Genomic DNA, 15,989 nt, shown 5'->3' on the forward strand with positions numbered 1-15,989 from the left:
GGGTGCGGACATTACAACCGGTCCCTGAATACTGATTGGCGGTACGTTGGCAGTGGTAGGGAAAGAGAATGAAGTCTGCTCCCCTTCTGTGTATTCTCCCACCGGTGGGGTGTAACCTGGAGGTAATCCATACATTGGGAACGGAACAGATTGGCTCCCAGAACTGAACACCGGAGGGTAATATTGAGCATTTCCCTCAACTTGCGAAGACGTCGCCCCTCCCGTAGTCTTCAGGGCTTCGAGAGCCGCCAAAATCTGGGCCATTTGATCCTTCAACTGGCTGACATCAGCCTTAATAGATTCGTGTGACTGCTCCCAATTCTCCATGACCTTCGAGTTAGCTCTGGTCCTGTACGGATGTCGTGGAAAATTTGCCGTTGTTTCCTCACTTGTACTGCTGATTATTATTTTTTTATTAAATTAAATTAGATAAGGATGAAAAATGCAAAACAAAAGAAAACATGATGCATGCTAATGATAAGTGGAAATCACAGGATAACGATGACAATACTGATGGAAAATTAACACAAGCCGATACCAAACAAACATCCCTTATCTTTCATTTAAAGAAAATTTGATCCATTACATAGTCTAAGGAACAAAACACATAATTCTGATGTACATCAATCCCGCCCCCGGGCAATGAAAGATTTCATCTCTCCCACCAACCATTTACAATGATTAATAAACAATTCTATTTCCACTGGTGAATTACAAAAATGAGTACTAGCTTCAGCATTCGACACCATCCTGGGGATGTCTTCAATTGCCCCGTTTGCCAAAGCAGCCAACTGAGAGAATCTTTCCTTCCAGTGCTTTACAGCCATTTCTTGCTCGGCGATGTGCTCTTCCATTCGCTTTATCAAGGCCTGATGCCTTTCTTCAAAATCTATCGACCTCCATCGCTCCTCCTGTTCCTCGATATATTCCTCCATTTGTTTTATCAGAGTTCGATGCTCTTCCTCTGCTTCTGTTAGCTTCCAACGCTCCCTATTCATATCCGCCTCAAACGACATGGCCATCTCTTTCATCTCATGCCCTGCTTTTTCTATCTGAATCTGCGCTTCTCTTAATCTCTTCAGGGCTTCTCGTTTATCTCTTTTGGCTTCTTCGTAGAGGTGCTTCCACTCCTTCCCCTCTTCTAAAGCCACCTTCTTCTCATTTACCCTCATGGATAATTCCTTACTCGCGGCAGCTAGATCCTGTTTTACTCGAAATGTGTAATCCCTCTCAGCCTTCTGGCTTTTGACAAGGTTTTCATAAGCCCGCGACTTTTCTTCATTATCATTTTTCATATCCACAAGATCATTACGCGCCCTTTGTAATTCGTTTTCCAACTTAGCATTTCTTACTTTCAATTTATTCATCTCAGCCTTCAATTGTTGCACCTCTTCATTTTCTGGAGCTTGGGATGGTCCTTCACTAGCTGATTGATCCTTGATTGGCTTGAAAGGCAACTTGACCACTTTCACTCTCTCCAGAATCCATGTGTGATAACTAACCTTGCTATCCACTACTCCATCCCTCAAGTCCCTCTCTGCTCGAACAACATTTTCCCAGGCGCTTTTAACCTTTCTTAACAGTTCGATGAAATGCCCGTCTTCGTAATAAATGAATAGGGTAGCAAGGTAATCTGATGAAGGTGCCCCTTTCATGGGATGCCTAAATTGTCTTTGCACCAAAAGGGGGTTGTAATTGATACAGTACCGGGCGCCTATGAGAGGCACATTAGGAAAACTACCACAATGTTGTATAGCCAGTTTATTTCCGAGCCAAGGAAGGCGCCATTTTATACTTCTTTCGCTCAAGCCGGCAAGGAATCGGGCCCAATCGTTTCCTCCTTTACCTTTAAGCCCTTGGTGTGACAAAGTCTCCGATAGACTCTTGACGTCGACCATCTCCTTAAACACGCGCGTTGTCATCCATGTATACAACGCCGGTAAGCAACAAAGAATCTTCTTTCCCTTTCTCTCATGGCAGAAACTCAAAGTCCCATAAACATCCGCAAGAATTGCTGTTACAGGATTCTCTGACCTGGTTTTACTCGCCACGAAGACGTCTATCGCGGTGTAATCCACAAATTCTTCTATTTTGGGAAACAAGACAATGCCATATATGGTGAGGGCTAATACATCCATGAAAGTTTCCCAATCCTCTTTATCAACCAAGTGATGTAAATACTGCTCTAGATATCCCTGTGATAACCCATGCACTTGATTCCTCATCATCATCCTGTCTTCAAGCTCCTTGGGATGTAATTTCATGATGGTAGCAATAGTGGGTATAGAGGCATGATGCTCTAAATGTTGATAGGGAGTGGTGCCCTCCAATGGCAAACCCAAGATATGCTCGAACTCCTCTATGGTTGGCGCCAACTGAAAGTCTTGAAATGTGAAACATCGAAGCGGAGAATCATAATATTGTGCCAAGGCTGTGATAGCGGGTATTTGTACTTCAACCTCCATTAAATTCAGCAAATTTCCATATCTTCTCTGAAAGGTTTCTCTTTTTATCGTCTTAAGCCTTTTGCCCAAGTTTATTAGCCCGGTCAAATTTCCCACATGGGTCCTTAGACTATACTTCTTTCTTAAATCGGAAGAGTCGGTATGCCGTGTAGCATCGGATCTTGTGTTAACATCCATCTCGTATGAAGTCAAATAGGTACCTGTGATTTCCCTTAAAATTAACATGTTACTAAATGATGTATGAATATGATGCATAATAATAAAATAACATGACAAAACAAAGCACATGCATGGTATGAAATGTAATATAAAAAAAAAACGAACAGCGTGAGGGTTACAGAAGCATATATTTCTCCCATCGTGCCCTAACAAAGGTTCACTGCTTTGAGTTCAAGGTCAAGTATATGCAATCTCACAAGGATGGTTCCCTGAACCTAAAGGTCAAAGGTTACTAGAGCTATGGCCCCCTTCATAGCATTTCCACAACAGTCGAGTAATCAACTAGGTGTGAAAACACATATGAAGAGAACAGACTCTAGCTGGAGTTCTCACGATAGCCAAACAGGAAGTACATCCCAGAGTGACACCGCTACACAACTCCTCTAATTCTAAGTTACGCTCAGACCCGGGTATAGGGCCCCACTCATGATATGCCAAAAGTGTGTGTGTGAAGGGAGGAAATTATGCATACCCAAACCCTCACCTGCAAAACAACCAGAAAAATTCCCAGGCAGATATAAACATATTGTCTACCCTAGGGTTCAATATTCCACAGTTATTGCAGTTATTCCAAATATCACACATAGGTAGAGAAAAGGGAAAGAAAACACAAAGCAAAACCACACCAAATCCGCGCCTCTAATTAAATGGCTCGACTCTCTAGAGGTCCCCAGTGGAGTCGCCATCTGTCGCAACCAGAATCGCGGCGAGACGACGATCCAAAAAGAAACGGGTTTTAAAAAGAGATTTGGAGTCGCCACCATAGTTTATTATGGAAAACTATGGAAAAACCTCAAAACGATAAAGCACGGTCCTCGAAAACCAAAGATTGGGTTCGGGAGTCGGTTACGCGTGGGGAAGGTGTTAGCACCCCACAACGCCTGCCCTAAGGCAGTACCTTTAACTAAATGCGCGAATATGATGTGGTTTTCAAAATGTTTAACTATCCCCTAAAATAAAACTATAAATAAACAAAATATATTTTTTAGTTTTTTGGGCCCGACAAGGATTGACCTTGCTCCTACGTATTCTCATTCAAAATGAGAAATCAGGGTTACGTAGTTCTAGCTAAAAGATTGTTTGTTGTTTGGAAAAGCAGATGTTTTTAATTTTTGGAGATTTTATATTTTTAATATTTTCGAGAAAAAGAAGGTAACGAGTACTAGGCCGACGCGAACGGTCGCACGAGTACTCATTCCTTTAAAATGATATTTAAATACTTTTAATTATTTTTGAAAAGAGAGATAACGATATTAAGCACTAGGACGATGCGAACGATCACACGAGCACTCATACTGTTATCTGCTTATTTAGGAAGACTTGAGAGCATTGAGTGCTAGGCTGATGCGGACGATCGCACGAGCACTCATACCCTCGTTTAATATTACGTAAATAAGAGAGAAAAGTATTGAACACTAGGACGATGCGAACGATCACACGAGTGTTCAACCTTTAAACGTATTTTTGAAATTTTATTTAAGAAAAGACGAAAAAGGTTTTTAGCACAAGGACGACGCGAGCGGTCACACATGTGCTTAAACCTTTAAAACATATTTTTGTAAATTTATTTAAGGAAGAAGAAGAGGTTTTTAGCACAAGGACGACGCGAGCGGTCACACGTGTGCTTAAACCTTTAAAACGTATTTTTGAAATTTTATTTAAGAAAAGAAGAAGAGGCTTTTAGCACAAGGACGACGCGAGCGGTCACACGTGTGCTTAAACCTTTAAAACGTATTTTTGAAATTTTATTTAAGAAAAGAAGAAGAGGTTTTTAGCACAAGGACGACGCGAGCGGTCACACGTGTGCTTAAACCTTTAAAACGTATTTTTGAAATTTTATTTAAGAAAAGAAGAAGAGGTTTTTAGCACAAGGACGACGCGAGCGGTCACACGTGTGCTTAAACCTTTAAAACTTTTCTTGTAAATTTATTTATTTAAAATATTGTATTATTACATATATATTTAAGGCTAAATAGATGTTTAAAATAAATAGAACAAAATAAGAGAAAAAGATAAATAAATAAATAGAAATAAAAAATAAAATAAATAAACAAAAGAAATGAAAATGGCTGAACGGACGTTAAGAATAACGAGCGTTCGAACGTTCGTTGGGGAATATAATGGATATTTAGAAATGTAACTGAATGACGAGCGTTCGTTGGGATGAAGCGAACGTTCGTTGGGGAATATAAAGGACGAACGTTGAACGTTCGTTGGGGAATATAAAGGACGAACGTTGGTAACTAAGGCTGAATGACGAACGCTCGTTGATAGAGGATGAACGAACGTTGTGAATGTAGGCTGAATAACGAGCGTTCGTTGGGTGATACGACGAACGTACGTTGAGTACAGGAAGGTAGATGACGAGCGTTCAATGGATGATGTGACGAACGGACGCTGAGAAGAGGAGGCTAGTCTACGAGCGCTCGCTGGGGATGAGCGTTCGTTGGGTAGATGAGGTGAGTGGAGGCCAAATGACGAGCGCTCGTTTGGGACGAGCGTTCGTTAGGAAAATGAGGTTGGATGGCGCATACTCGTTATGGACGAGCGTTCGTTGGGATGATGAGGCGGGATGACGAACGACGAGCGCTCGTTTGGACGAGCGTTCGTTGGGAAGATGAGGCTGGATGATGAACGACGAGCGCTCGTTTGGACGAGCGTTCGTTGGGAAGATGAGGCTGGATGATGAACGCTCGTTATTAACGAGCGTTCGTTGGGAGGATATGGGCTGGATGGCGAACGCTCGTTATGGACGAGCGTTCGTTGGGAAAATGAGGTTGGATGACGAACGCTCGTTATGGACGAGCGTTCGTTGGGAAAATGAGCGTTGGATGACAAACGCTCGTTATGGACGAGCGTTCGTTGGGATGATGAGGCTCGATGACGAACGCTCGTTATGGACAAGCGTTCGTTGGGAAGATGTGGGAAGAGGAGCCCGAATGACGAACGCTCGTTTTGGACGAGCGTTCGTTGGGAAGATGTGGCTGGATGGCGAACGCTCGTTATGGACGAGCGTTCGTTGGGAAAATGAGGTTGGATGACGAACGCTCGTTATGGACGAGCGTTCGTTGGGATGATGTGAGAAGAGGAGCCCGAATGACGAGCGCTCGTTTTGGACGAGCGTTCGTTGGGAAGATGTGGCTGGATGGCGAACGCTCGTTATGGACGAGCGTTCGCTGGGAAAATGAGGTTGGATGACGAACGCTCGTTAAAAGCCAAAGGTTTCTGGACGTACGCTCAATTTTGGGCCTGGCCCAATTGAATGGTTTCTAACCTAGAATTTCCTAGGGGTTCTACCTTCCCGCTCTCATTCACTCATCCACTCAGATCCAACACCCTCCCGTAAGCTCCCTCTCTTATCTCACACACTTTCCAGAGACCCAAGTTTCTTTCTCTCTGGAAAACCCTAAATCTGGGAGGCATGCTGCCGCCACCTCGGCTGGAACCAGCCGCCGCCACCTCTGCCAAGACCATGACTTGGCCTCTCCGGTGACAACCTGAACTCCTCGCTTCGAAAACGCCAACCCAGGGACGGGTTTACCTCCCCGCGCCGCATCTCCGTCTATCTCTTCGGCCACCTCCCTCACAGCTCAGGCCGCCGGAACTCAACATCGTAACGCCATTAACAGCGGCCAAGCTCTGCTTCCCCACCTCCTTCGCATATGCACTACTATGCCTTCGAACCAGCCACCGCGCCATCACCTTCTATTAGTCTCGACGTCGCCAGCGACACCACACTCCACCGGAGCTACCGCCGGTTGCGGCGTTCAACTCTCTCTTTCCCTTCTCGTGAATGACGAAAACGCACTCCCTGGGATGACTCTTCGCAGTGCTCTGTGTGAGATTTCTACTAACTCTAGGAAGATCATACGTAAAAATGGGTTGGCGAGATGATGATGGGAGCCTAGTGGAGGCTCGGAAGTGAGTGAGTTGGAGCTTTTTGGCTATGTGAGACCAGTGTGGTGGTTGTTTCTTCTTCTTGCAGAGGAAAGGAATTATAGGTTGTGTATGAATTTCTGCTTAATGGTTCAATCTTGTTATTGATTGGGGGGTGAACAGAGGCATTAAAGAATGTTGAAATTGGGAGAACTCGTGATGCTCAAGTATTTTGAAACGGATTGACACCAAAGGGATTTTCAGAGCTCCAATGTGCAGGGGTTCTTAGAGAAAGGTGATGAAAATTTTCAGTAAGAATGTAGAATAGAGAAAGGGGAAGACTCCTATCACGATACATATTCAAGCAAGGCGACTTCGAGCATAAAAAATGAAGCATAATGCAGCAAACTTACATGATTACATCCACACGAGTGAGTGCTTACCTCTTGTAGCTCTGCTTGCCTTTTCTCTTCGTCTCCGATGATCTCTCACCTTTGTAGCTGGCGTTTTTCGTTCTTTGCCGGTGCAAAAAATGGTCAAAAATCCCTCAGCGATGGATGATCCAAGATAATCAACAGAGCTATCAAAACCTCCTTTTTCTCTTTCCCAAAATCTTGGAAAAAACCCCCTAACCACCTGGTCTCCTGTCCTCTCTCCTTCCAAAAAATCTTCGAAAAATATTCCCTTCCACCTTGTCCCCCTCCTTCTAGACACGTCTCCCATATCCCCTTTTCCACGTTTTCTATTTTTTATTTTTTTTATTATATTTTTTTTATTATTTTTTTTATCTCAATTTTATCTTATTTTTCAATCAACTATTTTTAATATTATTTTTCAATTTTTTTTTTAATTAATAATTTTTTTTAATTATTTTGATTAATTAACTCTATTAAAACACCTTGAAAATAAGAACTAAAATAGAAATTGAATTAAAAGCATAAAAATAGAATAAAACAAAAAGGTAAAATAAAATAAAAGGAAAATAAATAAATAACCAATAGAATTTTTACAACCCGGACAAAATTGAGTGTTGACATCGGGGAATACGGTAAGTATTTTAAATATTTTGATTCTTGTTTTTATTTTTAATTTTTTTAATTATTTGTTTTTTTTAGTTAACGCACATACATTTAATTTAGTTTGAGTTATTTTGTAGCCTTTAGTTATTCTTGTTTTTAGCAAAAATCTTTGTTCTTGTTTTAAGTAAGAATTCCTCTTGAGAAATACTTGAGGCTAGTTTGAATACACTCTGGCTAGGTGTTAACCCTCGGCAAGTGTAACCGAATCGTATCATGTAATAATAAATGGTAAGACCAAGTATCATTTCCCACAGGACTCATGGCCTAAACAGTTGTATGATTTCTTGATTAAATAAGACTTTTAAAACAAATTCTTGTAGGTTTAAATGCAAATACTAAAAATTAAATATGAATGCATGTACTGATCAATTGGATCAAAAGAAGCAAATGAGAGTGAGATATATGGAATGATAATGTTGTTGGGGGGTTTTGAATTCATCTTATCCACTCTCATGTATTCAATAATTCATCTTCTTCATTAATGATAATGCCACTTTCTAATTTACCTTAAACCCAATGTCTTGGAGAAGAAAGCCTACTCCTAATCACTAGTTTGCAATGTCTTGTCTCCCTAGCAATTTCATGCATTACATTCACATCGAAGCTTAAAGGCAACCAATCCTCTTGTCCCTATGTCTAGGCAATATTACTATTGGGAGAATTTCTTCATGTCTAGATTTATCTATGTGTCCATACAAATAAAATCAATGATTATGCAATTGAATGAGTTAAACAAAGCATGGATTGAGTATAGAAGAAAAACCCTAACAATTAATGAAAGAAAGCATATGAATTAAAGAACCAATTCAATACATGAGAGTTTCAAAGGATTACATTGATTCCCCAAAAACAATGAAGGTTTAGTTCACCATAATGATAGTGAAACTAGATGAAAAAATAATGAAAGAATGAAAGATAGAACCCTAGAATTTGAAGAGTGGAGCTTGAGTATCCGAAATCCTCCTCCAAGGGGTGAAGAAAGTGTGATTTTGTTTCTAAGTCATAAAGGTTGTCTTTAAGGTCAAAATTAAGTCTAAAAATAACAGTTTTTCAACTGTTATCACTAGGAAAGACTTGGTACTTAAGTTTTCCATTGTGACACACCTCTCTTTCTTGGGAGTGGACCCAAACAAAGTCTCTCTTATCTATTAATTGAAATCTTTCTCTAAAGCAAGAACAAAAGAAAAAGAGAAGTCAAGAACAGAGAAACAAGTTCAAGCAGATTACGTAGTGCATGACCAGAGCTAACTCGGGAGAATTTTATCAAATTACCTAGAAGTTTAAAGGAATTTGCGTAAGCTGCGAAGAAGTTTGAAATTTGGGTGTTCTACTGAGGGAACACTTCCTACATCTGAAGGCATACCACCTTCATTATCTCCAATCACAAACATATCATCCAATCCTTTACCTGATCCTAACCCAAACAATATGGCACAAATAACCATCAGACAGTTAGCCACCTCCCACAATATAGTTGTCTGAAGCAAGATTGAATACCCTAACAAGGAGTGGGAGTTGAGACCTGACCTTTTAAATACCTTACCAAAGTTGAATGGGTTATCAAGGGAGAATCCACACAAGCACTTGAGACAATTTCACATGTTGTGTGAAAACTTTAGATCTCCCATGATCACAATAGAGAGCCTTAAAATGAGAGCTTTCCCTTTTACCCTTCAAGGAGTAGCTCAAGATTGGTGGTACCATCTCTCTGCACGGATCACAAATTCAGAAACTATTGAAAGACTCTTTCTTGAAAAATATTTTCCTGCATCCAAATTATCTGTCATCCGTAGAAAAATCCAAGACATAAGACAAAGAGATAGAGACAATCTTAGTGAGTATTGGGAAAGATTCAAGAAACTATGTGTTTCATGCCCTCAACTCCAAATGGAAGATTTTATTCTAAGCTTTTATGAAGGCTTAAGTCCTACTGATAGGTCATGGGCAGATGCTGCAAGCGGATGATCTTTCTTAGATAGGTCACCAGAAGATGGTATAGATATAATAGATTGGAAGGCAGTAGACAATCAACAGTATGACACAAGAGAAAATTCAGTGACTATGTTAAAGGGAATGCATGAAATTGAGAATGGTGTAGTTGATGGAAAGAAGATAGATGAAAGATTGAATAAGCTAGAAAGCAAACTCGATCAGATTGCAAGCTTGTTTAAAATCTCAACTGCACAAATTGCTAAGAAATGTGGAATTTTCATTTCAACTGATCATTACACTGATGAATGTCCTAGCTTGGTGGAACCCACTATGGAATACCCATCTCAAGCTTTTGCTGCAAACATGTTTGGAGGAAATAGACCATACCAGAGTTATCATGATTCATCCTCCAATAGGTATCAACAAAACATACAACCTTATGTTCCACCTCAACAAAGGCAACAACCTCAACCTGAAATGTTACTACAAGATTTCATGAAAACAATACTTGACCAAAATTCAGAAATCAAGAAATCAATTGTAGAGTTGACTCATAGGGTGAAAAAATTAGAGCCTAAGGAGTCAAATAAACTACCTGCACAAACAATGATCAACCCGTAAAATGTAAGTGTTATTACTTTGAGAACGATTAAGCAAGTAGAAGGCCCTGAAGGAGCCCAAGAGGATGAAGATAAGAAGAAAGAAGGAGTGCAAATTGATGACAATGGAGGACCAACCGAGATCACGACGGGATGGCGAGCCGAAAAACAAAAAGGGTTTAAAAAAATATTTTGGGAGTCGCCACAATAATTTATTTTGGAAAAACTATGGAAAACCATAAAATAAGACATGGTCTACGAAATCCAGATTTTAGGTTCGGGAATCGGTTACGCCTAAGGAAGGTGTTCGCACCCTACTGCGTGTGCCCAAAGGCAGTACCTTTAATTAAAAGTATAAAGTTGACGTGGTTTTTCAAAATGTTTAATTTTCCCTAAAAATATAATATAAAGAAATTATTAAGAAACAAAAAATATTTGTTTGTTTTACGAACCCGACAAGGATTGACTTTGCTCCTACGTATATCCATTTATGATGGACAATCAGGGATCACATAGTTCTTTATCTAGAAAAGGGTTTGTGAGTTTGTTTGAAACTTATTATGGATTATTTTGGATTTTTGAAAAGTGAAATCAATTGGGATTGACATCGTTTTTTTTTTAAGAAAATCTTTTATTTTGAAAAATGGTGGTGAAAAAAGAATGAAACCGGCCATAGGCCGACGAGTACTTAAAGAATTATTTTATGACTTATTATTATTTTATATAGGAAAATACGTGATAAGAAATATTTTTTTATTTATTTTGAAGTTGTTTATTTATTATTTATAAAATGAATAAATATCACGTGATGTAGGAGATATAACCAATACCAAAAGAAATGAGAGAAGATATTCTTTTTATGAAAAACATTATTGGTGTGTAGTAATAAAAAATAATACCTTTAGAAAGACCTTCAACGAAAAGAGAAAAAGAAAGGTGTAGAGATGATATACCTTTTCAGCTTTCAATACTCCCCTAGTTCTTCCTTGATAGTTTCTGTTGGCAGAGTTCCTCTAGCGTGAGAACTTACTTTTCTCTACACTCTTCTGTACTCTTTCTATCTATATTATTTCAGAGTATTTCTCTCTACTTTTTTATTTCCTCCTTTTTTCTATCACAGGGTGCGTATTTATATACACACATTGTAATATTATGGTAATTTTTCCCTTAATTGTGAATTAATTGACAATGAAAAAAATAGGGAAAGAAAATGTTGCATTAAGGAAGTTTATTTTATTATTTTCCTTTTCCCTTTTTTTCTTTACCCACCATTAATTATTATTCTCATATTCTTTTTCAATTATTTACTTACCTGGACGAAATTGGGTGTTGACAACTGCCTCTCTTTATTTAGATTTTGCTAGATAACATGAACCTTAGAGTTTTCGTATTATCATAGTAAAAGCTAAATAAAGATAAAGCCACTAATTTCGTTTGGGTCTAAAGAGCAGGAAAAAGATTACCTTGAAGCGTACCTGGTAGAGAGTGTAGCAACCTGGTGGATTTTGCAGAAGAACTGTGACACCTCGTGATATTCTCTGGAGAGGTGTAGAAACTTTACGAATTTCTCTGGAGAGGTGTGTGAACCTCCTTTTTTTTTGGGTGCCAGGATGAAAACTGGGCTTTGGTGCTAGAATGAAAATTGGGCTTTGGTGCCAGGATGAAAACTGGGCTTGGGTGCCAGGATGAAAACTGGGCTTGGGTGCGAGGGTGAAAACTGGGCTTGGGTGCCAGGATGAAAACTGGGCTTGGGTGTCAGGATGAGAACTAGGCTTGGGTGCTAGGATGAAAACTGGCTTGGGTGTCAGGATGAAATCTGGGCTTGGGTGCCAGGATGAAAATTGGGCTTTGGTGCCAGGATGAAACTAGGCTTTGGTGCCAGGATGAAAACTGGGCTTTGACAATCTCGAAACATATGTTTATTTTTTGTTCTTTTTTTTTTGAAAATTCTAAATTTTTTCACCGATGTACTTTCCTTGAACTGATTTCTATCGATTTCATGAATTTCTGTTGAATGTTAGCGATGCATGGTGTGCCATGCTTTTCCTATGATGATGCATGCACTATGATGAATGCATGAATGTATGTGTGAAAATTCATGTGAGACCCAAATACTTCCCGTTTTGTTTTAATTCTAGAACATCCTTTAACAATACACTTGAACCTAGTGAATCTGCCTGTGATGCTCATTAGTTTTGGGAGACATTTTGAAAGTTAAGAGCGACCTTATGAAAGCGATGAAAAAAGATTTATTTAATAAAACATAATACAATATTGTCAATTCCACTTTAAAAGCATTCCATATCATGGAATCATTATGCATAGAATTTTTGACTACGTTAGAATTAAATGGCAAAGGCAACTCCTCTCCATCCATTCTGGTGAGAATAACTGCACTACCACCAAAAGCCTTCTATACCACATACGGGCCTTCATAATTTGGAGTCCACTTGCCCCTATGATCCTTTTGTATTGGAAAAATGTTTTTTAGGACCAATTCACCTTCTTGGAATTCCCTGGGATGTTCTTTCTTATCAAATGTCTTTTTGATTCTTTGCTGGTATAATTGCCCATGGCATGCGACAGTCGATCTTTTCTCCTCAATGAGATTGAGTTGATCAAATCGAGTTTGAACCCAATCTGCTTCTTCTAACTAGGTTTCCATTAACACTCGTAATGATGTGATTTCTACCTCGAATGGTAGTATTGCTATATACCAACGAAAAAGGTGTTGCCCCAGTTGACGTGCGTACCGATGTGCAGTACTAGTGTAAATCGAAGGTAGAATCCTCTTGATATTTTTTATTAGCGGCCTTGATTGCCCCATTCATCTTTGGACGATGATGTGAAGTTTTCAAGTCTACGACAATGAGAAATTGTCTTTAAATCACGATAGTCAATACGCATTTGCTTTTTATCGTCCTTCTTCGACACGATACTTGCCACCCATTAGGAGAATTTTACCCTGGCTAAGAATCTCGTATAGAACTGCTTTCGTATTTCATATTTGATTCTAAAGACATTCTGGCTTGAGTAATAACTCGTGTTGAACTCTTTCTTCATGCCAGTGCCGACTTTTACCTCTTTTTTTTCGCCCTCTTCAGCTATATTAAAGATTTCAACCTCTCTTTGATGGGGTTTTATTTCTTTACAATCTTCCTTCAAAAATCTCATTAACTCTGGAAGGGATTCCGGGTCAATGATAATCATCTTCCATGTTATTGATAGGGTGCTCAAAATTAGGAAAATCAACATTATTGTTTTCAAAACATTCATTGTCATATCTGTTTTATTTGAGTTAAAAACTTCAAGACACGAGATGAGGAAAAAAAACCAAACAAACATGATTTAATGTTAAACCAAATGCAAAAGAAAGTGTCAACCCATAACGTACGAAGCCCAAGGCTCTAGGCAAAACAGTGAGGTTAATTAAAAAATGATTACATTTCAATAAGCATCACAGGAAAATTCTTTATCTTTCAGTTCTTGGGTTTGCAAATACTTCTTCTTCTTTATCCTTGTGGTATATTTGTAGGAAATATCTGTCAATTAGATCTTGGAGAATGCTTCTAAACTTGGTACACTCATTAATGACATGTTTGGCTCTTGGATGGACTCCACATGCCTCCTCAAGGTCACCTTCTCTCCTTAGCAAACCCAATTTTACCAGATTTTAAAAAATGAACCTTTTAGAACTTCACTTACATTCTTTACTAGCTTGTGTCATCCAACCTCGATGGCATTTGTTGAGGTATTTCCATGCTCGGCAAGGGGATTTACTTCAACACTAGGTTTATCCTCTTGGAACTTCAACTATCCTGCATCAATTAGAGATTGTACTTTGAATTTAAGGGACGTGCACTTTTCCGTTGAATGCCCAACGCTTCCCCCGTGAAAATCGCATCTCGCATTTGCATCAAAACTTTTGGAGTATGGAGGTCGTAAGGGTTTCATTGGGCAAACAGTGGCCAAACCTTTCTTAAGGAGATAGGGTATCAGTTTCATATATGTCAATGGAATGGGAGTGAAAGTTTTCTCTAGGTTCCTCCTAGGATAAGTCCTTTGGTCAACGTTCTGATCGGGACCCAAGCCGGCTCTAGTGCCCTAGGAATTATTCGAAGCCTATTGTGGTTGATAATACCCTGGCGTTTGAGATCTTGTTTGGGGACCAGACACTATATTATTCACACAAGAAGGGTAACTCAGACTTGGTTGATAGATATGAGTGGGCGCATGACCTCCCCATATTGGTATTGTTGACGTTGCATGCACTCCCCTTCTTTCTCTTTTTCCGGATTAAAAATAGATTTCTTTGTAGTGGTGGATTGAGATGTAATTTTCTCATTCTTCAGCTCGATCTCGATTCTTTCGCCTATGATGATAATATCAACGAAATTGGAAGTCACATTTCCAATCATATGCTCATAAAAAGGCGGTTGTAGTGTACTCACAAACATTGCAACCATCTCTTTGTCGTATAGAGGTGGCTCAACCTGCGCTGCCAATTCTCTCCATCGTTGTGCGTACTCCTTAAAAGACTCCTCCTCTTTCTTTGCCATGTGGTGTAATTGTAACCTGTTTGGCGTGACATGCATATTGTATTTGTAATGCCTTACAAAGGAGTCTACCAAATCTGCCCAAGAACGGATATGAGAGGATTCCAGATGTGTATACTAACTCAACGCTACTTTGGCCAAGCTGTCTTGAAAGAAATGGATAAGTAATTTTTCGTCATGAGCGTAAGCAGCCATTTTTCGGCAATACATGGTCAAGTGGTTCTTGGGGCATGTGTTACCCTTGCACTTCTCAAATTCTGGCACCTTGAACTTGTGTGGAATTGTCACTCCTGAGGCCAAACTCAACTTTGCCACGTCATCAAACCCGTAACTTTCAAACCCTTTTATGGCCTTTAGCCTGTCTTCCAGTACTTCAAGTTTACTTTTCTCTTCTTCTGTGCCCGTGTGTATGGTGGCCTTAGTCGAAACATCATATGCAACAACTGTGTGAGGAGACTTGGATGTTTCATTCATCTTCGTCTCTGTCGTGAGGATAAGCCCTTGAGTACTAGTACGCTATTTATTATGGGAAATGCCAAAGAAGTGTGCTCTGCCTCTGAATGATCTCCGATCGACGGTGTGTAACCTGGTGGCAAACCATACATTGGAAACGTGAATTGTGTGCCTACAGGGTTATGTACTGGAGGGTGAGCATTATCGTCGGCCTTTATAGACGAAGTCTCTCCAACACTCTTCATGGTTTTCAAAGCCTCCAAGATTTGACCGACTTGATCTTTTAGTTGGCTAATATCGGCCCTTATAGCTTCAGGTTCCTCTTCCCAAACTTCCATAGCCTTAGAGTTTGCTCAAGTCCTATAAGGATGTCGTGGAAGTCCCGCCGTTGTTTTTTTTACTTAATTTTATATTGTTATGTTAATTTGAATTAGATGAAATTGAATATGCAAAATTGATGCATGCTGATAACAGGCGGAAATCACTAGTTCTTGATTCATGTGATCTCTGCTATGACAGGTAAAAAAATGTTGCTAATGTATAGGATGCATGAAAATGCATGTGCCAAATAATGATTAAAGGGCAACATGTTTTTATGCTTTTAAGGTAGGTCCAATGTCTTAAAGTCTAAGCATTATATATGCAATCTCACAAGGATGGCATCCTAAACCTAAAATCAAGGCTACCAGAGCTATGGTCCTTTTCACAGCGTTTTCCACAACAGTTGAGACGCAACTAGGTGTGAAATTGGATGTGAAGAGAACAGACACTGGTTGGGGTTCTCACGATAGCCAAACTAGAAGTAGTACA

General features: G+C 39.6%; 1 protein-coding gene across 1 annotated transcript; it reads right to left on the minus strand.

Annotated features, from left to right (window-relative positions):
- Positions 1-14,372: 14,372 nt before the first annotated feature.
- LOC124841934 (uncharacterized) lies at positions 14,373-15,200 on the minus strand. The gene is made up of 2 exons (XM_047318314.2): positions 14,849-15,200; positions 14,373-14,803 (listed from the first exon to the last, which is right to left on the minus strand). The coding sequence occupies exons 1-2, from the start codon at positions 15,198-15,200 to the stop codon at positions 14,373-14,375; spliced, it is 783 nt and encodes a 260-aa protein (XP_047174270.2).
- Positions 15,201-15,989: the final 789 nt, after the last annotated feature.

Source organism: Vigna umbellata, chromosome 7, assembly GCF_029865625.1.
Source record: "Vigna umbellata cultivar VRB3 chromosome 7, Vumbellata_1.0, whole genome shotgun sequence".
NCBI lineage: Eukaryota > Viridiplantae > Streptophyta > Magnoliopsida > Fabales > Fabaceae > Vigna > Vigna umbellata.